At 39.1% G+C, this 24,048-nt stretch overlaps 1 protein-coding gene across 3 annotated transcripts in view; it reads right to left on the bottom strand.

Annotated features, from left to right (window-relative positions):
- The window catches only part of RANBP17 (RAN binding protein 17), a 327,575-nt gene extending 312,545 nt beyond the window's left edge, over nt 1–15,030 (bottom strand). For all 3 annotated transcript variants that reach the window (XM_040444804.1, XM_040444813.1, XM_040444823.1), the window contains exons 1-3: nt 14,903–15,030; nt 5,782–5,928; nt 2,170–2,260 (exon numbers count right to left, since the gene is read on the bottom strand). In XM_040444804.1, the coding sequence (XP_040300738.1) occupies nt 2,170–2,260; nt 5,782–5,928; nt 14,903–14,920 (256 nt within the window). In that variant the 5' untranslated portion in view covers nt 14,921–15,030. The remainder of the gene's footprint in view (nt 1–2,169; nt 2,261–5,781; nt 5,929–14,902) is intronic.
- Nucleotides 15,031–24,048: the final 9,018 nt, after the last annotated feature.

Genomic DNA, 24,048 nt, shown 5'->3' with positions numbered 1-24,048 from the left:
TTTACACAGAGAGGCAAACAACCTAGAATAGCCACCACGATACTGAGGAAGAACAAAGTTGGCGGTCTGACACTACCCAACTTCAAGATTTATTATAAAACTACAGCAATCAAGACAGCGTGGTACTGGTGAAAGAAAAGCTCAAGAGAACAGAATAGAGACACACGTGAATACAGTCAATAAATCTTTGACAAAGGAACAGAGGCAAAAAAGAATGGAGTGAAAACAGCCTTTTCAACAAATGGTGCCAAAACAACTGGACATCCACATGCAAAAACATGAATCTAGACACACACTTTACACTCTTCACAAAAATCAACTCGAAAGGATCACAGCCCTAAATGTAAAGTGTAAAACTATAAAAAAAAACTCTTTGAGGACAACATAGGAAAAAAACCTACATCATCTTGGGTTTGCAATGACTTTTTACACCTAACAACAAAGGCATAGTTTGTGATAAGCTGGACGCAGTTAAAATTTAAAACTTCTGCTCTGTGAGAGACAACGTGAAGAGAGTGAGAAGGCAAGCCACAGACTGGAAGAAAATCTTTGCAAGAGACTTAACTGATAAAGGACTGCTATCTAAATTTACAGAAACTCTTAAAACTCAACAATAAGAAAACAACCTGATTTCAAAATGAGCAAAAGACTTAGACACCTCATCAAAAAAATAGACAGATGGTAAATAAACCTATGAAAAGATGTTCAATCATATGTCATCAGGGGACTGCAAATTAAAACACACCTACTAGAACAGCCCAAATCTCAAACACTTAAAACATCAAATGTTGGCGGGAAAGTGGGGCAACAGGAACTCTCATTCACTGCAGGTGAGAATGCAAAATGGTACAGCCACTTTGGAAGACAGTATGACACTTCTTTACAAAATTAAACATACTGTTACCATACAATCTAGCGATCACTCTCCTTAGCATTTACCCAAATGAGCTGAAAACCTATGTCCACACAAAAACCTGCTTTAAGCTTTGTTCTTAATTGCCAAAACTTGGAAGCAATCAAGATGTTCATCAGCAGGTGAATGAATAAATTGTAGTACATCCAGACAATGGGATATCATTTAGTGCTAACAAGAAATGAGCTACTAAGACATGAAAAGACATGGGAGAATGTTAAGTGCATATTACTAAGTAAAAGAAGCCAATCTGAAAAGGCTACAATGTATGATTCCAACTACGTGACATTCTGGAAAAGGCAAAACTATGAAAACAGTAAAAAGATCAGTGGTGATCAGGAGTTAGAGGGGGGGAGGAACATGGAGGATTTTTGGGGGGCAGTGAAACTATTCTGTAGAATGGGGGGATATGTCATTATACATTTATGCAAACCCACAGAATGCATAACACCAGGAGTGAATCCTAACATAAACTATGGTCTTTGGGTAATGATCATGTGTCAGTGCAGTTTCATCAATAACTAATGCACCTCTGGTGCAGGATGCTAAGACTGGAAAAGGCTATACATGTGTGCGGAACAGAGGACAGGAGAACTCTAATTTTTGCTCAGTTTTGTTGTAAACCTAAAACTGTTCTAAAAAAAATAAAATTTATTTAAAATGTGTGGGTGTGTGTATACAATAAGTCAGATAGAGGTGCCTGGGGGTCTCAGTTGGTTAAGCATCCAGCTCTTGATCTTGGCTCAGGTCATGATCTCACAGTCTGTGGGGTGGAGCCCCATGTAGGGCTCTGCACTACAGTACAGTGTGGAGCCCGCTTGGCATTCTCTCTCTCCCGCTCTCTCTGCCCCTCCCCCCTCACACACACACATGCACACACATGTGTGAAAAAATGAGGATAACCATAGTGCCCACTCCATAAGATTGGTGGATAAAATGAGATAGTACAAATCTTATCAAAGAGTACACACAATAAAACGCTTGTTATGATTTATTATTAAACTAAGCAAATGCTTTTTTGATTACACATTGTTGTATAATACATCATTGTGCACCACTAGATGGATAAAGGAGACTTGACAACTCATCTTTAAAATAACAGAATTTTAAATAACTTGCATGCCTATTAACAGTTTAACATATTGAAAAGGAAAACATTATTTTAACGTGTAATTTTATATAACGTAACATTGCGTGTCAACTATACATTAAAAGAATAAAGTACAATTTCATAAAAAGTATAATAAACCACTTACTGATATCTACCCTCTGTTCAACTGGCAAAGGACTGACTCGGCTAACAAGTTTTGAAAGACATGTTGCTGCAAGGAGCTGAGCATAGGATGTCTGTAAGGAATAATAAATTGTATTTATTATTACCACAAATGAAATCATCAAAACACTATGACAGAACTTTTCCTAAGCAATAAGGGAAATTCTTCTGGCTTTCCAAACTGGCAAGATTTACAATGAATAAAATATATATGTAAATACACATATATGTGTACAATCTCTCGTAAGAGTTCAGTAGTTGAGGAAGGTATAGGTCTCTTTTCCAAACAGCAGCAAATAATCAACAGTAAAAAAATTATTTTGATCAAGTTCAAATAAAATACTCCTACCATGTCTACACAGTACTGTACGTTCTGGCCTCTGATTAGCTCTTCAAATTCACCTGGTTGCACTCTTCACCATCCTCTAACCACAAAAGCCTTTCAGATCCTTTCAGTGTCTTTCCCACCCTGACCTCCCCACCCCATCAGATCCATGTCTTACTGTATTGTACTCTTTGGCCACCAATTATCTTAACAGTGTCCTCAATCCTTCAAAATTTGGTTCAGTTATTCACTATACCTCCAGCAGTTTCTTGTTTCTTTTTTTTTCTCTTTACCAGAGGTCAGCAAACTAAGGCCCGTGGATCAAATGCCATCTGTTTTTGCAAGGTCTGTGGGTTATGCATGGTTTTTACTATTTTAAACAGTTGGGGAAGAAATAAAAATAATAATAATATTTTGTGACATGTGAAAAATATATGAAGCCCAGATTTCAGTGTCCATAAATAAAGTTTATTAGAACACAGCCACGCTCACCCATTTGTATACTACCTATAGCTGCTTTCATGCTATAACGGCACAGTGGAATAGCTGAGACAGACTGTATGTGGCACTCATTGCCACCTACTGCTGCTCAATGCATTATAAATTGCACTAATATAGTTATAATTCCATAGCGGCTAGAGTGTCATAGGTATCCCCATGACATGTACCTTTGATTATTAGGAGTACATAACCATCATGTCAAAACAAGAAAAGATAAAAGCAGATTTCAAATATCTAACTTCTAAGGCACAGTAGAGTTTGGATAATTTTGTTACTGAATTAGATGGCAGAGCAATGTGCTCTTCATGGCACTATAGCTGTCCTAGAAGACTATGTATTGACAGTATCAGACTAAGTATTCATGCCAGTATTCCTAACTCACAGGAAATCAAAAGTCCAAAAAAAGAAGAAAATTAAAACAGCGTATCTCCTCACGGTGGAATTTCCTCACAAAAAGAAAATGGGGCTGAGACCAAAGTTTTGAAGTGACTCATTTGTTAGCCAAGCAAGAAAAGTCATTTACCAATGGAGAATTAATTAAATCACCATTATTTTATTGTAGCAGCTGAAGTTATATCTGCAGAGAAAATAAACCTCAGACTACTAGCCTTTCAATGAGAACAATGCTCAAGCAATTGAAGACGTGAGAGCAACATGGAAAGTCCATTTTAAAGAAAGCAAATGATTTGGAAGTTCTCTTTAGTTCCTGACGAGCTGACAGACCTTACTAATTCTGCTCATACTGCTACCAATACTATCCACTTATTCCAGAAGTCAATGCTAAGTTTGAAATGACTAAAGACCTCCATGAAGAGTCTGTGTGGAACTACAGGCCAGAAATATTTTCAAAGAAACTGAGAAAACACTAATTGTGTGCAACTTGAAGTGGTATCTGCTAAGATGTGTCACGAGTGGTGGTAAAAATACATGGAGCAGAAAAGGGCTTAGTTGTACAAACTTAAAAAGCTTACAAAAATGTAAGAGTCTAAAACCTACGGTTCTTCATTGTATTATTCTTCAGTAGATACTTTGTAGTAAATTATTTGAGTCTATCCTGTGTTAATGAATAGGTGGTGTAAACAGTAAGTTTCAATTCACTTTGGTGAACTTATCTTCATTCAGTTCTGTGAATTTCTGTCAGAAATAGGAGCTGAAAGTCCTGACTTGCCCACCCACCCCCTACCCACCACACACACAGTAGTTAAATAGCTTAGCAGAGGTAAAGTTTTACTGCAACTTTGTTTAGCTCAGGGCTGAGACTGACATTTTCTGAAGAGAAGAACCATTTTAAACCACCACTGTTGAATGTGAAGTGGCTTTGAAAATTAGCTTTTGCAGCAAACTTGATAATGTAATTTAATGAATTCACCCTAAAGTTACAAACTTGCCTAAAAGGCAAACAGTGCTTAGTACTTATATTATAAAACTTATAATGCAGCAAAGTCATTTCATAATAACTAAACACTGTTTCAATCACAACTAGTATTAAGCTGCTTTATATACTTTCCACACCATCAAAGTTAAAAGTGGCAAGATCTCTATTCTTGGGTATGTTTTCTGAGCGCCAACTATAGTTCCAGCAGCATTTTTCAGACCCTGATGCAAGTGCAAAGGAAATTTCCATATTTTAAAATCCATTTAACTGAGCAATTGAGGAGCTTCCACCTAACTTTCAATTGGAAGGGACAAATCTGCAACATAATGACATTCTGAAAGGCAAACATCAAGAGCATTTTGAACAGAGTTCTATAAATGCCTTCCAAGTGATGAATGTGCTTAATTAAAACCATGTTTATGGACTGATATCAATACTTGGCAGTACTTATCTGTGTGAAAAGACATTTTCAAAGACAGAATATAAAAAATTTCATTACAGACCTGTAGTAACACATGAACATCAGCAATCAACTTGATGACAGAAATACTTTGAACCCCAATTAGGTCAATTGTATTATCCCCGAAAGAACAATTTAATTCTTCTGAGTAGATGTGTATTACAAAATACTGCACTCAATTATTATACTGTCAGTTTCAACAATAAAATTTTGTGGAAATCTGTTTTCTCTCTTCTTATACATGTACTTACAAAATATCCTTGATTTAGCCTCTTGGCCTGCAAAACCCACAATATTTACAATCTGGCCCTTTACAGAAAAAGTTTGCTGACCTCTGTTCTAGTTCATACAGTCTCCTACTGTAGCACTACCATATCGTTCTTTAGCTTTTTAATTACCCATTTATGTCTCTCCGACTAAACTAGAAGTTACTTTGGTGCGTGTGAATAAAACAAGTAGGTAGTACTAGGCCTCGTTTTACATTTAAGTATTTGCTCCATGCCTGCCGAGTGAATGGCTAAGAATCTCTAGAAGCAGGCAAGAGTTAGCATTCCTATGAATCATTCCTTCATGTTTCACAGTTAATTACAATCTGCCTCTCTCACCTGGAATTTTTTTTTTTTAAAAAGCTCCTAATCAACTTTCTAAAAATGCAACCTTTGCCCACTACTGTTATGAGACATCAAAAACGGCCAAGAAGAATCAAGAAATTATTTCAATTCATGCCTATTTCCACCTCTTGGCCTCTTCCCTAAGTTTGCTTTCCAGGCTTTCCAATTCTTTCTATGATTAATCTCTTTGACAGTGAAATAAACTACATTAAAAGGACATGCAGCACTATCTATCAATTATCATTGCTCAACTACACAAGCTCATTAACACTGACATATATCTCCTGGTCTTTCATGGTTAATTGCTGTTATCAAATACTTACTGTTCCTTGTTCTAATAAAAGTTGACACTTGCTGAGACATTCTGGGCTGTCAATAAGTTCCAGGAGTGCTTTCTCAGCCTCTATTCTTTGCGTAAGATCAGTCCCTATGTAGAGGTGAGTACATAACACTTCCAATTCAGCCAAACTCTTGAGAAGAAAAAAGAAATTAACATTTTACTTGAGTGAAAAACAAAAATAAGGTAAATGTATTAATCACAGGACCTGAGGGATGCGAATACCATCCCTGTATTCATCAATTCAATAAATGTTTATGGGGCTACGGCTACCAACTAGGGGTCACAGTGGCGAACAAAAAATCTCCTAACTCCAAATTACTTATTTATAAATTGATAGTGCTATGGTGGAAAAGTAACAGTATAGAAAGACAAGGACTTGCCTAATTGAAGGAGTATGAAAGTAGTAACGACTTCCAAATGTTACTGCCTAAAGTAGTAACATTTATCCTAAAAGGGTAAGCCAAGCAAAAAAAGACTAGACAGCAGTCCAGGCCAAGAAATAGCCTGGACTATTTACCAGGGCCCAGAACAGAGCGTAATCATTTCAAGGCATTAAAAGGTCAATGTCACTGGTAGACAGCAAGGAGGAGATGCCAAAGGAAGCTAAAGACATAGGCAGGCGGGGATTATCAGGTGCAAGTGGCAGATGCCATGCCAATTACATTATTTCTCAAACTGCAAGAACTTCAATGGATCCATCCATAAAAAAGCAAAGATAATTATAAATATACACTGATCTGGGGCTTCTGAACTAATGACTCATAGTGCTGCAGGCAAACTGTCATGATTTTCAGGAACTATGACCTAACCCCATGTTTTTTCTAGCAGTGTAATAACTAGTTATCATGTTGTAGCCTACTACTTTATAGGCGCAAAGAATAATTCATTCTGCTTAGAAATATAATTTCATCTGAAGATATAAAACACATGGATAAAATCTAGAGGAAAATGAGATCAGCATTCCTTCCAGCTTAGAACAATTTTTGTTAAAGGCACTTGACAAAAACTACTTCACTTTTTTTTTTTAATTTTTTTAACGTTTATTTATTTTTGAGAGAGAGAGGGAGAGGCAGAGAGAGAGGGAGACACAGAATCTGAAATAGGCTCCAGGCTCTGAGCTGTCAGCACAGAGCCTGACACGGGGTTTGAACCTGGGAACGGCAAGATCATGACTTAGGCCAAAGTCAGAGGCTTAACTGACTCAGCCACCCAGGTGCCCCAAAACTACTTCACTTTGAACTTGAAATAGAATTAATTCTTTGGAGGACAAATAAAAGGCACAGATTTCAGTATCAGTAGTCATATGAAGGTAATAGGATATTCCTAAAGAAATGCCACTTTTTATCCTTTCTGGCCTGAATTTTTATGTGGCGGCCTTACAGCTACACTAGTCCAAACATTCTCTCAAATACATATATCTTTGGCTAACAGGAATACAGGCAAAACACTGAAATGAGACTTTCTCTAGCCCTTTTATTCTTTTTCCTTCTCTCTCCTTCTTAGCTCATTTATGGCATTTTCCACTTCCTATCCAGGTCAGAGCCCAACATCCCAGACTTGAGAATTTTCTGCTAGATTGAAAGTAAAAAAGAAAGGTTTCAAATGAATAAATGACGATAAAGGACCTCCAATGCGCCACATTTTCCACATTTCCCCCAACTAGGCTGGCCCAGCAAGCCCTCAGAGTACTGCCCCATAATGATCATAATATTAAAATGTATAGAAAATTTATGGTTCATGAATACATACAAATATCCATATTTTCTCCAAGGGTAAGAAATACAAAAACAGAAAGAGCTACCTTTTTCTCTCTCTTGGCTCATGATCAACCTTAGAAGTCTTTTCCTTCATCTAATAAATTTGAAAGGCTGAATTTTAGAGCTGGTAATAGCCAGAAAATTTAATGACAAACTGATCCTACTGTCATGCATTCATCTAGGTCTAAGAGTCTTTGAAGAAGTAGACTTTGGATTCAAAAACAACTGGGCAAGAAATAGTGACCTAACTGTTTAAAAACAAAAGGCAGCAAAATAAGTGAGACTCAAACCGATCTTACAGATTTGTCTGCAAGATGAAATGAGTAAGGGTCACATAACTTCTGGCACATAGTACTCCTTATGAAGGCTAGTTGTTTATTAATATGACTTAATAATAATATTGTACTGGGTGGAACTGTATCCTTCTAAAAGATAGGTCTAGGGGCACCCGGGTGGCTCAGTCAGTTAAGCTTCTGACTCCGGCTCAGGTCATGATCTCAAGGTTTGTGAGTTCAAGCCTCCACATCAGGCTCTGTGCTGACAGCTCAGAGCCTGGAGCCTGCTTCGGATTCTGTGTCTCCTCCTGTCTCTGCCCCTCCCATGCTCATGCTCTGTTTCTCTCTGCCTCTCAAAGATAAATAAATGTTAAAAAAAAAAAAAAAAAGTCTAATTCCTAACCCCTAGTACCTTTGAATGTACCCTTATTTGGAAATAAAGGTCACTGCAAATCATTAAAGGTCACTGCAAATCCACCATCCTGGATTTAGGGAGGGCCCTACGTCTAATGACTCATAAAAGAAAGGAGAGGTACGTGTGAGATGCAAAGACACAGAGAGACACCAGGGAGAAGGTCATGTGAAGAAGGAGGCAGAGGCTGGAATGATGAATCTACATGCCAAAGAACGACAAGGATTGCCAGCAGCCATCACAGAGTAGGAAAATGGCATAGGGCAGTTTCTCCCTCAAGGCCTCCAGAAGGAACCATACTACTGGCACATTAGTTTCAGACTTCTGACCTTCCTAAGTCTAAGACAATAAATTTCTGTTGTTTTAACCCGCCCAGTTTGTGGTCATTTGTCACCACAGTACTAGGAAACTAATACAAATACAATATTGATCAAATCAATGGGACCTAAGTAAATATATCTGGAAAGATTCCAGAAAGTTCTGGAAATTATTTTGTCTGTTTTGCTATACTGATTTAGAGAACTTCAACACAAAGTAAGTCTGGAGCATATTTAAATAGTATTCATTTAAATCAACAATACTACAAATTACCCCTTTCTTTCCAAAGGTATTTCTGAGTATTAACTGAAAGGCCGTGCAAGAAAATATGAGACGCTTAAACTTTCTCTTACAAAAGGCTAAAACAAAGGGGCAAAAAAATTGAGTCATTCTTTCACTGTAATGATAATAATGAAACACATGGCAGGCATATCAAATCTTTTTAGAGAAAAGGATACATACCTAAAGATCCTTACCCTGGTGGAAAGGCATTATCTAAACATTTAAAACACTCACAATGTGGTGAATGCTGACTGACCAAATAATCTTCTGATTAGCATTTGACTTTCCAGAGAATTTATAAAGAGAGACTTTTCCACAATGAATTAATAAATTTGCGCCTGAGTGGCTCAGTCAGTTAAGTATCCAACTCTTGGTTTCAGCTCAGGTCATGATCTCACGGTTTCATGGGTCCAAGCCCTGCATTGGGCTCTGTGCTGACGGCGCAGAGCCTGCTTGGGATTCTCTCTCTCCCTCTCTCTCTGTCCCTCCCCTGCTCATGCTATCTCTCTCTCTCTCTCTCTCTCTCTCAAAAATAAATAAGCTTTAAAATTTTTTTAAAAACAGTGATGTCTACACATACAGTTAACATTAGAATGCCTCAGATAAATGGATCCTTTCTTGATTTGCTGACAAATCAGGTTTGAGTTATCAAAGCTCCTACAAGGCTTAATAGCAATATTAGAAGCCCATAAAAATAACTAATAGGCAGAACAAGTAGAATTGGACATCACTTAACTCCCAAACAATAACTATCAAATACAAACAGCATCCAACTTCCATAGCCTAAGAAACAATAACATAATTCTGCCTATAATCTAAATAAGGATCTTCTACATCATTATGACCTCATCCCTGGCCTTTGTGCTTGACATATAATTAACCCCTAAGTGATGTGACTTCTTCTATTCCCGCACATGTATCTATCAATGGGTAGATAGTGAGAAAAACAAAAACAAAACCAGACAAAAAGAGTATATACTGGAAGGCATTATAGGAACAAAAAGCAGATGACAGGTTTCTGGCCAGGGAGGGAGGGAGAGCAGAACAGGATAGGGGAACAGTAAGAGGGATTACAAAGGAATAAAAAGAAACTTTTGGGGGTGATTGACATGTTCATTATCTTGATTTCAGTGATGATTTCACAAGTGTATACAGAAGTCAAAACTCCTGCACAACTTAAATATGTGTAGTTTATTATTTTCCAATTATGTCGTACTATAAGCTGGGGGGGCGGGGGGGAGGGAAAAAGAATGAACCAGAAAAATTCTACCCCAATTGAATTTAAAACTCAATTACTTCTCTGTATCTTTCCTGCTATCTGGAATTAAGCTTCTTGATTACCATTAACAGAAAATACTTTCCTTTCCCACAAATCTTTGTTTCTTCTTCCCTTTACTACCTTTTCCTGAGCATACCTGAAAGCTTATTCCAGGGTCTCTAGAAACTCTTCCTTCTACAATATATTGGGTAGTATCTGTTTTTAGAGCTTTATAGTTTACAAAAGTATTCCCATTCTTTTATTTTTCAACCCATCCTGACAAACGGGCTCCTACAAAGTACATATTTTTAGCCCACCCATTTTAAGACAAAAAAACCAAGGCCGAGAGATCAAATATATGTAAGTTGCTCAAGATCAAGTATGGCATAAATGGTCAATTTTAAGCCAAATAAATACAAGTCTATATGCCTCAAGAACATGTTTTCTCCTTACCATCCTGGCACCTTGCCACCCTTTACTTTGGCCTGCAAGGAGATAAGCAGACGATGTCCTACTCCCTACTTTCAACTCTGTCTGCTCATCATTTTTATATCTACCAATTTCTCCCTCTTGGAAAATTCAGAAAGATGCTGAAAATAACCCCAAAATGTCAGAAACTGAATTGAACATACTTCCCACAGACTTCCATTTCAAGTGTCTGTTTTCAGTGGTTTCAAAGGTCTAGACTAGGATCTAGATTCATAACCTTGACGTTAACTTTGTCGCTTCTTCCTCCTTAGTCCCTCCTGTAGAGTTAAAGAGTTTGGCCTTACCCAAAGAAAAGTCTGGGCTTTACCCTCAGATTCTAGGAGGTAACCTATATTATATCTGATAGGCCTATTTTTGTTCAGGTACAAGGGGCTGGAGGGTGCACAGTCCACAGTCTTACATTGGGGGCTGGCCACATCAGAAAGACCAACTGTGTGTTTAAGGGTAGGAGCTTTGGATCACATGGTATTAGCCTAAAGACTGAGGTCAATCACATGGGCAATGAAAAGTCCATCGTGACCATGTGATGAAGCCCCAATAAAAAGTTCCCTGGTTTGCAATACTCAAAGCATGCTGTCACACATACAGGCTGGGAGCGTAACATGTCCCAGTTAAAAGTAAAAGTTTTACTTTTAGGGACAGTAAAAGTTTTGTTTTGCAACCCTCCCAGACTCTGCCCCTTGCATCCCTTCTTTTAATCAATTTCAGTCTGTGTACTTGCCCAGTAATAAACTGCATGCATATGACAGCCTTCAGTGAATTCTGAGTCGTTTTGATAAACTATCAAATCTGAGGGTAGTTCTAGGAAACTCTCAATATGCAGTCGGTGTCAGAAAGAAGTGAGGGCAGTCTTGCAAACTATATCCTTTAAGCTTGCAGTGTAGCTTATTTCCAGGATATACTAGTTTGTTATAAAATCTTAACAATTCTTTTTAACTACAGACTCAGACTCACCTCTACAGGATATTCATAGACAACATAGCAATAGAACAGTATTTTCTAACTGTGGCCTTCAGTGCCCTGGATGTCTTCAGCAGCTTCTTTGGGAATGACAGTGGCAGCTTTGGAATCTGCCACCTACTTACCGACCCTAAGCAAATTATTTAATCCTTCAACACCTCGCATTTGAAACCGCAGGTAGTAAGATCCACCTTCCAAAATAATTGTGAAGAGTAAGACCAAACACAAAAAGCTTAACCCAATGCCTGGCACACAACAGATTCACAATAAATTGTAAATAATCCCTTCAGTTACTGATAAATTATACAACACTATCTTGGACTTGCATCTACAGTTTCTCCCATTCTAGTCCATATTGCCAGGATGATCTTTCCCAAACCTCTTTTCCATCATGTTACCAGGACATTTACAATAGTTCACAATCTCATTTAGATTAAATCAGGCAGCCTGGCTGCATATTAAGAAGCATGGCCATAGTCCCTACTTCTGGAACAATTCTGAAAGCAAAAAGATTGACAAACTGGGTACCCTAAATTTTTCTTCATGTCACTTCTTGATTCTCATCTCAATCCCTCTGTTCTATTTTTTTAATGTTTATTTATTTATTTATTTATTTATTTATTTATTTGAGAGAGAGAAGGCAAACAGGGGAGGGGCAGAGAGAGAATCCCAAGCAAGCTTCATGCTATTACCGTGGAAACCGACGCAGGGCTTGATCCCACAAACTGTGAGATTACGACCTGAGCCAAAATCAAGAGTCGGACACTTAACTGAGCCGCCCAGGCACTCCTCAATCCCTCTGTTCTATCTTCCTCACTCTGCTCCCAGCTCTATCTTTCCTCATTCTGCCTTCCTCCTCCCAATCTGGACTGTCTCTTCTCAGATGGTAACCCAGATCCATTGCTTCCTTTGGGACAGAGTACCCTAACTCACTTACAGCTTCCTAACCAGGATGCATGGACCTTGAATGGTATGCCTGGGTTATTGATCCCCTTGCCCTCCAGGCTGCCAGGCTTTTGGCTATGAGCAATTTATGTCAATGAACCAGGCCATTACCATTTTTTATGTATGCCATGATGTGAAAAAGATTGTGGAGAAGCGCCCTAACCTCACCTTACACAAGTCCACATCTTTACTCATCGCCCTAATGGCATAATTTTGGACCAGCTACCCTGGTGAGTAGGTGACAGTAAGATATCGACATGAAAGAATATAGAATTATGAGTTATTATGTCTATTCTAACTCTATAGCCTTGGGCAAGTCACAACGGTTCTAAGATTCAGTGTGTTCAAGAATAAAACATGTATATGTATACATGTAAGTGTATATATATATATGTATATATGCACACCTCTCAAATTAGTTGTGGGGCTCAAAATCTACAATAAGCATCTGAAAATTTAAAATGCTAGGTACCAGTTATCATTATTAATAAATGCTCCTGGAGTTAACTGGAGAACAATATGGTCTCATATGCTGGCAATGCTTCAAACTGAGAAGTTTCAGAGTTTTTTTCTGGCTCCCAAAACTGTGATCTTTAATTGTCCATCTATACTTTCAAGCTGCTGTGAAATACATTCCTGGAAAACCAATATAGGTAGTTTTGGCATTAGCAGCTAATTTTTCCAACACTCTACCTGAATCTGAAGAAGTCTTCCGGGACTGAGTGATTTACTATTATGCATCATCTTCTACGTCTGAAAACTTCCAAACTTCTACCACAGTCTTTAATTTACCCTCAAGATTTACACCTGAACTATGAACACCTGATTACCTTTTTATAACCCCTAAGTCCTCCCTGCAAGATTTTTCCCATGAAAATTTCCCAGAGGGCATGTTTACCAAAATGGAAATAAATAACATTATGTTGACCTGGATGCCCTTAGAAGCCGCAAGGAGTCAAAAGGTAATGTGTGGGGCTCACTACTTCCTGGTCTATAAATCCTAGAGCTGTCAATTACCTGACAGGAGAGTGGCTGGTTGGAAAGAAAAGATCCTTTGGAAGAAATCAATAAATAAGAAATGAGCCAGTATGACCACAGGCGGTCCAATGAAGTCTACAAAAGGAACGTGTCACATACAGACACTGTCACCACATTATGAAGCTGACTACCCCTCCAAGGACATTGCTGCCATCCACAGCCTCCCCTTCTCGCTTTCCTTTTATATGAACTTTATGCTCCAGCCAGACCAAATTTCTTGCAGAATGCCATGTTCTTCCACAATTCTTTGCCATCATTCACATGGTCATTTTGCCTCTATACTCTGCCCTTCCTCTTCACCGGGCTAGCTCCTACAATTATTTCAAGACCCACTCGATTGCAAGTTCCCTGAGAGTAGAAATCACAGTTTTGCTAGAGCTGTCTTCAGTGCCTAGCAAAGCAGCAACTCAATAAATAAGTGGAAGAATGGAAGCTCAAAGAAACTCAAAGCATCCCCTCTGAGAACAGCTCTGCCTCACTACTTCTCTACACACACACACACCGGGTTGACGACCCATCTTCAATGTTCCCGTGGTATCCTGTGGTTAGTCTTACCATACCATTTTCACATGTACAGTAATTATCTGTAAATTCTATGAGGGCAGGGATGGTAAGATGCTTTATCCCAGAACTGTGCACAGTGCTTGGAGACACGGTTGGGAAGCTCTATGTTTGTTGAATGAATAACTGGATGCATATGCCAGTGCAGCCCGAGAATACGGGAGCCTTCCTACTCAAGCACGCGTCCCGTCCTTATCATCTCCACGCTCCTCGGGCACGCAGCCCCCGTTTCCTCCTCCAATAAGGCTCCCGCGAAGCACTCCTTCGCAACTCCCTACAGATACAGCTCCTGCCCGCTCTAGCCAATTAAAATCCAACCGCTGCCGCCGCTCCTGCGGCGAACCCCAGCCCCTTCGCGAGCTGCGTCCCAACCGTGTGAAGTCAGGCGATTGAGCGGTGGCCAGCGACGCGGTGGGAAGGCTGGCCCGGCCCGGCCGGGCTCCCCACCTGCCTGGGCGCCGCCAGAGCCGCCCTTCGCGCCGCGCCCCGAGCAACGAGTCCGGGCTCCCGCGCCGCAGGTCCTCAGCATCCGAACCTCCCCCGAAGGGCGAGCTCCGAACCTGGCCCTGCCCCTCCACCCGCCACCCCAGAGCTCGGGCCGTCCCCTCCTCGGGCCCGGGCCCGGTCCCGGGGTGTGCAGCCCAGGCCAGTGCCCGAGTCTCCAACCGGGGCGGGGGCTGGGGCTACGAAGCCCCGTCAGCGGCCCCGCGGCCTCCGCCACGGTCCTCGGCCCTCAGTCTCCAGACCGCAGCGCGCCGCCGGGTTCCCGAGGCGGCGGAGCGGGGACCCGCGGTGCAGAGCGCACTGACCTGGAAGTGCAGCGCCATCTTCCCGGGAGGCGGCGCCGGCCGGCCGCCCCGAGCGCCCGAGGGGAGGAAGCAGAGGCGGGCGCCGCGGAAACCCCAGCCGCCCGCGGGGTCCCTGCGCCGCTGGTTTGCTCGCACGTTCGTCGCCTCCGCCTCGCGGCCCCTGCGTTTGAAGCGCTGGACGGGGCGGGGCCTGGCGGGGCGGGGAGGGGCGACGGAGACAGCGCGGGGGGCGGTCCGGAGGGGGCAGGGCCTGCCTGGGGAAGCTGGGAATCTCAACTGCCCCCCACACGGAAGTTTCAACCGCTGCTGCCACTTCAGGTGGGTCACGACCTCTGACATCTTTCCTTTGACACAACCATGGCAACCTGTCAGCCGGGACCCCTGGCTCTCTTACATCTCCCACAAACTTTATGGATCCTTAAGCCCTACAGCACAATTATTGCCCATGGCTTCAGATGCTCCCATCTCCACAACTGTTCTTGTCCCCTAACATCCACTTGCCATGACACAATCAGCCATAACTTTGACTCCTTCATGTCAACTGCAGTCCTTAACCCCTGACTTCCAAAGCCCAACTTCCATTTACTTTTTAACTTCACTTGGCTTAAAATTAAACGGGTCTACATGGTGTCAAGTCAAAAAATTCTAGCTCACCTCTTACTACTTCTTGTCTACATTTCATTGAATATGGACTTGTATTTTACACCAAATGATTACATTAGAGTGAGAATTTATTTGAACAAAACTAGATCATAGTCCCTCCTTTCTGGTGCTCTTCATTTCTTCTTGAAGATTGACATTGGGGGCATTGTACTTTAGTGTGAAAAATTAATACTTCTTATAGTTCAGGTTTACTAGTGACAAGTTCATCTTTCCTTACATGAATCTGTCTTTATTTCACCTATATTTTTATAGGATAGTTTTGCTGGGTATAGAATTCCATTTTGTCTTTTAAAAAATGTTCTCAGCATTAAAAAAAAAATGTCTTTCCCTTGATTTCTGGTTGCTGTTGTTTCTGTTGAGAAGTTAGCCATTAGTCTGATTGTTGTTCCTTTGTAGGTAATGCATGTCCTTCTTTCACCCCTAGCTGCTTTAACTTTTTTCTTTCTGTTTGGTCTTCAGCAGTTTGAGTATAATGTTAACTGTATGTGTTTATATTATCCTGTTTGGGATTCATAAGATTTCTTAAATATGAATTCTGATATTTTTTATCAGTGTTTGAAAATTCTCGGTTTTTCCTTAAATATTGCTTCTGTTCCTTTCTCTTCTCTTTCTGGAACTCCAGTGACAGGTATATTAGACTTTTTTGAGTATTCCATATCTCTTATACTCTTTTCTGTATTTTTTGTATTTTTTTCTCATTGTGCTTTTTAAAAAAATGTTTATTTTGAGAATCCCAGGCAGTCTCCATACTGTCAGCACAGTGTCTGACATGGGGCTCAATCTCACAAACTGTGAGATCATGACCTGAGCAGAAATCGAGAGTCAGATGCTTAACCAACTGAGCCATAGAGGCGCCCCTCATTGCGCTTTAATCTGCATGTTTTTATTGACCTGTCACCCATTTAGGAGAAACTGTGTTCTGCTGCTACACACCCCTCTATTGAATTCTTAATTTGAGTTATAATATTTTCAATTCCAAAATTTTCATTTGAATTCCCCCCTTCCATTCTTTAAACAGATTCTAAGGCTCTGGTGAAATTCTTTATCTTTCCTCTGTTTTCTTGAACATTATAATCATATTATTTAAAGCCCCTATCAGATAACTCCAATATCTGAATCACCTATGGGTCCTCCTGGCTTTTGGTATTTGGTCCTATTTTTAAAGCATGCCTTACAATTTCTTATTGAATGTCAGACAATGTGGAAGAAAAATTGTAGAGGCTGTGGATGATAGCAGCTTTCTCTAAAGAGGATTAAGTTTTCTTATTGTAGATAGAATACAAGTGGATCACTTTAATCCTATTGAGACTTGGTTTTAGGATTTTATTTATTTATTTTTAATAAAATTGTTTATTTATTTTGAGAGAGAGAGCATGTGAGCTTGAGTGAGGGAGGGGTAGAGAGAGAGAGGTAGGGAGAGAATCCCAAGCAGGCTCTGCCTTGCCAGCACAGAGCAAGATATGGGGCTCAAACTCATGAACCTTGAGATCATGACGTGAGCTGAAATCAAGAATCAGATGCTTAACCCACTGAGCCACCCAGGCGCCCCTGTTTTAGGCTTTTAAATTCAACTTTATTTCAGTCTTGCCCTTATTCCTAGGTCATGGTTCTTACTAGATCTTACTATATCTTAGAGGCCTGAATGTTTGCCAAGACCCCTTCACCTCCTGGGGCTCGAACTCTAATCCCCATTTTCCCAACACTGTAAAGTGTTCAACTCTTTAGGTTCTTCTGTTCTGCTCAGTTTCTTAAAGTCTTTCGTGTGCATGTGCCTCTTAAGAATTTACTGATGATTTAAGGGGAATTTGTACACAGATTTTGGGGCTCACATCTCTGTAATTTTCTCCTCTCTAGAATTGTGCTCTTCAAATCCCAGCTGCTTTTGTTCCTAAACTCTCATCTCTGCTTCTAGCCTACTGAGACTGCTACTGTCTGTTTAGCTCTTTTACTCCTGCACCAATTCAAACTGCCCTGGGGGTGGGAACTGACCTGAATGTGGATTTTGCCCATTAGCGCTTTCAGGCTCTCAAGGGTTTAAGTTTATTGGTTGTTCTCTAGTGCCTTCAAGCAGTAGTTACGTGTGTGTATGTGGGTGTATAGTTGTTAATACACATTAAATTATTGTCAAATTTATATGTAGTTGTTATATATGTAATATATTAACATAGTTGTTAAATGTATGTGTATGTGTGTATATACATATACATATATATATTTGTCCTGTTTTTATAATTGATCTAAGTGGGAGGTCTAATTCAATATAAACTACTCCATTATGACCAGACTTTTTGCATCTTCCATTTTTCACCCTAGATTTTCATAGTTCATTCACAGTGCATGAGTCCTCATCCCATAGACCAACTCCTAAACTTGAAAATGTTTGATACCCTCATCCTGCCATTTTTGACTCTTATATCCCAAAGTTTTTGATTCCTATATTATAACTTCTATTTCCATGCTTTAAGACTTTTGATATACGAGTCCCATTTGTGACTCCCACATCGCTAGCACCAGTGTTGATTTCTGACCTGCCTATTGCAGCATCAGCCGTACAATACTCCATTATTTTAACTGCCTATTGCCTTTGTCTAACTTCTGGATCCCAACCACATTTTTAAGCTATTGTTTTAAAGTAGTATTTCTGTTACCTCAATTTTAAATTTAGGGGAGGAACAATTACTTGAGATTTGATCATTTGGCTTTTTATCCCCCCCATAACAGAATATCCTTGGCACAAATATAAAATTGTGATAAGAACAGCAGCTGACTATTCTGTGGATTTACTAGGTAACTCTGAAAATGAAAAGCCAATTATTTTTTCCCTTTAAATTTGAGTGACCACTTAAGATTTCTGTTTATAACAAACTCTCCCTTCTGTGTTTTTCTGTCAACAAAATTTGCATATAACTTCATATATTTTAATCCATTAATAAAATTTAAGATAGAATTGTGTCACGACAGCTACCAAAACTAGCACAAAAGATGCTCCTCTAGGATGTCATATAATTCATTTATATCACAAAACTCAAAAGAGGAACACTTAGAGCTCTTAGAAATTAAAAAAGTATCTTCCTCTGTGGCAACTAGCTTCTAAAAAAAAAAAAAAAACAAAAACAGATGGATCTTTGATCTTTGTATCTTTTCAGGAAATTCAATTAACATTTGTAATTCTGGCATCTTAGAAAATTCACCTAACATCTCCGAGTTTTGATTTATTATTTCTAAGATGAAGATAACAGTAAGTCTGTAATTCAAAGATTTTGTAAGAAGTAACATTGAGATGGGGTGCCTGGGTGGCTCAGTCGGTTAAGCATCTGACTTCTGCTCAGGTCACAATTTCACAGTTTGTGAGTTTGAGCCCTACATTGGGCTCTGTGCTGACATCTCAGAGCCTGGAGCCTGTTTACGTATTCTGTGTCTCCCCCTTTCTCTCTGCCCCTCCCTGGCTCTCACTGTGTATTCTCAAAAATAAATAAACATTAAAAAAAAAAAAAAAAAGGAAAGAAAGAAGTAACGTTGAGGTGAAACAGTAGAGCACAGTGGTTAGGAAAACAGACACTGGAACCAAACAACCTAGGTTTGGAAGCCAGCTGTTTCACTTACTAGCTGGTAAACTTGGTGAAGTCACTTAACCTCTCTACACCTATGTTTCCTCATCTGTAAAATGGAGACTAACCATATCTATTTCATAGGTTGCTGTGATGATTAAATGAATTAACATATATGAAGTACTTAGTGCTTGGCAGATAACAAGTGCTATAAAAATACTAAGTATTATTATCAAATAAATCCATATCTTTCTCTGAATGTCATATTTAAAATGATATTCTTAATGAAATGGATTATAATTTTAATCAAACAGATTAAGTTATTCCAAAATATTTTAGTTTATTAATTTACAATTAAGCTAGATACATCCTCATTGTCTCCCCTGCTCTACCAAGCTTTTCTATCCTGGAGGATATTGAAAGGCTGTGACATTACCTCCATTAACGGCATTTTGGGGCACCTTGGTAGCTCTGTTGGTTGAGCTTCCAACTTTGGCTCAGGTCATGACCTCACCATTCATGAGTCCCAGCCCCACGCCTGGCTCACTGCTGTCCGCACAGAGCCTGCTTAGGATCCTCTGCTCCTCCCCCACTTTCACTCTCTCAAAAATAAATGAACATTAAAAATAAAATAAAATATAAATAAAATAAAAACAGCATTTCTATTTCCTGTTTCCATAACAGGACTTATGTGGGACTAAACTATGAGACTGAAACTTCAAAATATCTAACTAAAATTCTCACTTTATCTATACTTAAAATGTAAAACCTATGATCAATTATTTGCTTTAGTAGCACATATAAACAAAAAATAAGAAACAATAGTACACACTTCCCTTAACTTATTCTACAAATGTAATTTTATTAAACACACTTAATAAGATATTTAATACCTCAGTAAGTTTTGGGAATCCAGCAAAAGGTAGACAGATGAGAGAAACAGGAGAATGCATCTAAAAAATTCAAATTTATCTAAAACCCCTCCAAAACACAACAGCTGTATAGAATATGTATATTGTATATATATTTTTCATATTGGTTGATTTAAACTATATTTTTATTTTCTCAACTCATTTAACCTTAAACTCCCATTTATTTAAATATTCAGTATGAAACCAGAGAAACAAAAAACGTTTCTTCTCCTCTGGTGAAATAAGTGAGTTTTTGTACAATATTTATTATTACACATATACTAAAAACTATACACATTTTTTCTCAAATTATTTTACACTTTTAACATACTGGCAATAATAAAAGTACACTGCTATGTATTAATAATGCTGTTATTTTGACAAATAAAAACTAATATTTCTCATTTTGTATATTGCCTTATGTTGCATATTAGTTCTTCCACATAAAAATAAATACTTTAAAGCATTGATTACATCAAGAAGATAGCAATATTATGTTAACTCTGTATCCCTAAAGTTACCCCCCAGCAGGATCACAGTAAAATGTCACCTGACATGTAGTGCTATTGGATAAAGTAGTATGCCCATTCTGGAAAGCAATTTGCAACATATATCAAGAATCTTGAAAATGTTTGTCATCTTCCCCCAACTTGTAGAAAGAGATTCTAAGAAAATAACCTAAACTGTGCATGCACACACAAAAGTTTTATAAGTGAAGGTACTTATTAAAGCATGATTTATAATAGGGAAAAGCTGAAAACATTAAGTAAATTATGGTATAGCATGTGGCAGAATCCTATACAGTCATTGAAGATTATGTTTATGGAGAGTTTTGTAAAAACATGGAAAATGCTATGTTAAGAGGTTAAGTGTGAAAGGCAAAATGGAATGGTACGTCATTTCAATCAAATGAAAAAAGGCATAGAAAAAAGTAATGGAACATAGCACAAACAAATGTGAACAGTGCTGTCTTATGAATGGTGGAATTAACAGGTGATTTTTTTTTCATGTTTCTGTATTTTCAAGATTTTCTAAAATGCACATTATTCACTTTTATAACCAGAGAAAAACTTATGATGTAAGGAAAAATCAGACCTAAACAGATTACTGTTAATGCTCACTAAAGAAGCACTTATTAAAGAAGTGTTTGTGGGAGCTGTATATGTGGGTAAAAGGCCATTTCGAAAAGGTGAGTTTGACCAGACAGGCTCTATTGCTACAAATCTTTTTCAGTGTTAAGGGAAAATGGGGGGGGGGGGAGTGCAATTTTTAAAAATAATGCAGTCTTAAATTGAAATGGAGAATATAAGATGTGTAGACTCTAGGAGAATAGGAAAAAAAGAGCTATCACTGGCCATAGCCCATTTTATGCACATGGCTACTTCTCAGAAATAGACATTTCCCCATTTCCAGTGCTTTCTTCTAAATGGTTTCTATAAAATACATTTTGTCCTTATCAGTGAAAGCAATCCTGTTTAATTGTTTTTAGAGTGAAATTAATTTGGACTAAAATATAAAATTAGATCCCTCACATACTAATATTACTTTGAGTGGGCAAAAGCTATACCATCTCTTGAAACCCTAAGTCCTTTCATTAAGGGTCAACATTTTCCTTTTGCCAAGAGTTATGTTTTAAATTGACCATGAGGATACCCAGCTGACGAGGCAAATCTCTTACTATACGGAAAAATGAAAGAGCCTAAGAATAGCTCAAGGAAAACCAAGTGGTCAACTTTTCTTTCTCCTCTCTTCTGCCTCACGTCTCCCCGGCCCCAACACACATTCGTGCCATTCCCGAGATTAGGTTATGCCATGCTGAGGGGTTTAGGGAAGATCAGTCAATACTGACTCCCACATTTAGTCCTTTCCAATTGTAACAACTTATTTTAAAGGGGTATCTCTATCATTTTTTTCCTGATTATAAAAGAAATCCAGGATTTTTGTATAATATTTAGTGGTACATAATTGCATACAATCACAAGGAAAGTTGCCAAGAATGGCAACTGCTGAAAAATAAACTATCTTAATGTAACATGTCCTTCCATGCCTCCGTCTCTGCACATACATATATGGGCAAAAATTTTTTTCTTTCATACAAATGAGATCATGCTATGTATAATGCCAGTTTGTACCTTGATTTTTCTGCTTAATGATGTATTTTAGACATCTTTCATGTCAGTATTATAGATCTACCTCATTTCTTTTTAAGAACTCCTTAATATTTCAATGTATGTAAATGTCATAATTTATTTAATCATTCCTCTACTGAGAGAAATTTAGGTTTGGCTACTCTTTTTCACTATTAAAAACAAAGCATATAGTAGCAATGTGAAATGAATTATCAGTATTCTCTATAACTAGGAGAGGTAGAAAAGATAAAAGTTTGTTCTTGGGGCATATAAAATACCATTCCTAAAAAAGCTTTCCCAGGTTGGCTTATATACAGAAGTTGACCACATAGTTTACTGTTCATCCAGAACATATTTTTTTATAGAGTTGATTTATTTATTTTGAGGGAGAGAGAGTGTGCACAAGCAGGGAAGGGGCAGAGAGAAAGAGAGAGAGAATCCCAAGCAGATTCTGCACTGTCAATGCAGAGCCTGATGCAGGGCTCAAACTCACAAACAGAACTCACAAACCATGAGATCATGGCCTGGGCTGAAACCAAGAATCAGGTGCTTAACTGACTGAGCCACCCAAGCGCCCCCACCCAGAACACTTTTGAGAGTATTAATGCATACTCTGGGCTAGTCTTAACACCAGCTAATAGTGTGGAGCAAGGTCCACACCTGCTATTACAAAAGAAGGTTGGGGGAGCCACTATGGGACAAGCGAGGTGAAAGGGACTTCTGTGTAGGAGGGCTGGTTGATAAGGGTATCAGACCCTGAATGGTGTGAAGAGAGTGACTATGCATGAGGGTACTCTGGTCCTTGTTAGGGTGTCAGAGACTGAGCAGGGGAGGAAGGTGTCCATGCGGAGTTTTATTGTAGAGTTGTAGAGTTTTGGAGCCCAACTGGTATGAAGAGGGTATCCATACATTGCAGGGTTGGAGAACTTTAGAGTTTAACAGATCTAAGACAAGCATCCATGCAGGGGTCGGGGAGAGGCTAGCTAGGTGTGGGGAGTCAGAGCCTAAGCAAGTGAGGAGGGTTTTCTTGTAGAGTGGTGCCCTGATAGCAAGTGTCAGAGCCCAAATAGGGGAAAAAGATATCTACCCAGGGGAGGAGTGGGCAATGGAGTTGGGAAACTGGTTACATTAGGGAATTGATAAATAAATATATTAAGAATAGTGGGGGCACCGGGGTGCCTCAGTCTGTTAAGCATCTGACTCTTGATTTAGGCTCAAGTCCTGACCTCAGAGTCCTGATATCAAGCCCTGCATTAGAGCCTGGCATTTTCTCTCTCTGTCTCTGTCTCTCTCTTTCTCTCCCTCTGCCCCTTAACCCCAATCCTCATGTGCGCATGAACATGCTCTCTCTCTCAAATAAATAAATAAAAATAAAACAAAAAAGAATAGTGGAAGCCAAATTTCTCGCTGTGGAAAAGAGAGTTGCAAATACGGAAAGGGGGATAACTAGATTGAGCCCTGTGGTGTTGGATTGGAACTATCAGTGACAATCCATGGTTTTCAATATATAGAAATAAATCTAGAAATAAATTTAGATGTGTGTGTGTGTGTGTGTGTGTCCCACATATATCCCTACTGAGAATACCTGAGATCAGTAACACTCGAATAGCAATGGGCACACAATAACATCCAACAGTATTTGGCTTCTAAGTACTATTTTCCACTTACAGGAACCAGGGCTCCTTGGAGAAATGGCTGATTCCATATTAAGGCATGTAAGTACAAGATAAATCTGGAACATTTTGTGGTGCCAGAAAGTAAGGAAATCCTCAAAGAATGAAGGGGGCACGTCAAAAGGACACAGAGCCAACTTAAAGGGGCTTCCATTTGCCAAATATAGAACAATTCAGGCATCAGAAATAAATGATAATAGTAATAGATTATAGCTCATTGAA

The sequence above is a fragment of the Herpailurus yagouaroundi genome, unplaced genomic scaffold, assembly GCF_014898765.1.
Source record: "Herpailurus yagouaroundi ecotype Mexico unplaced genomic scaffold, PumYag 29, whole genome shotgun sequence".
Lineage (NCBI taxonomy): Eukaryota > Metazoa > Chordata > Mammalia > Carnivora > Felidae > Herpailurus > Herpailurus yagouaroundi.
The sequence above is the reverse complement of the archived record's forward strand: the minus strand, read 5'-3'. Positions and strand labels throughout refer to the sequence as shown.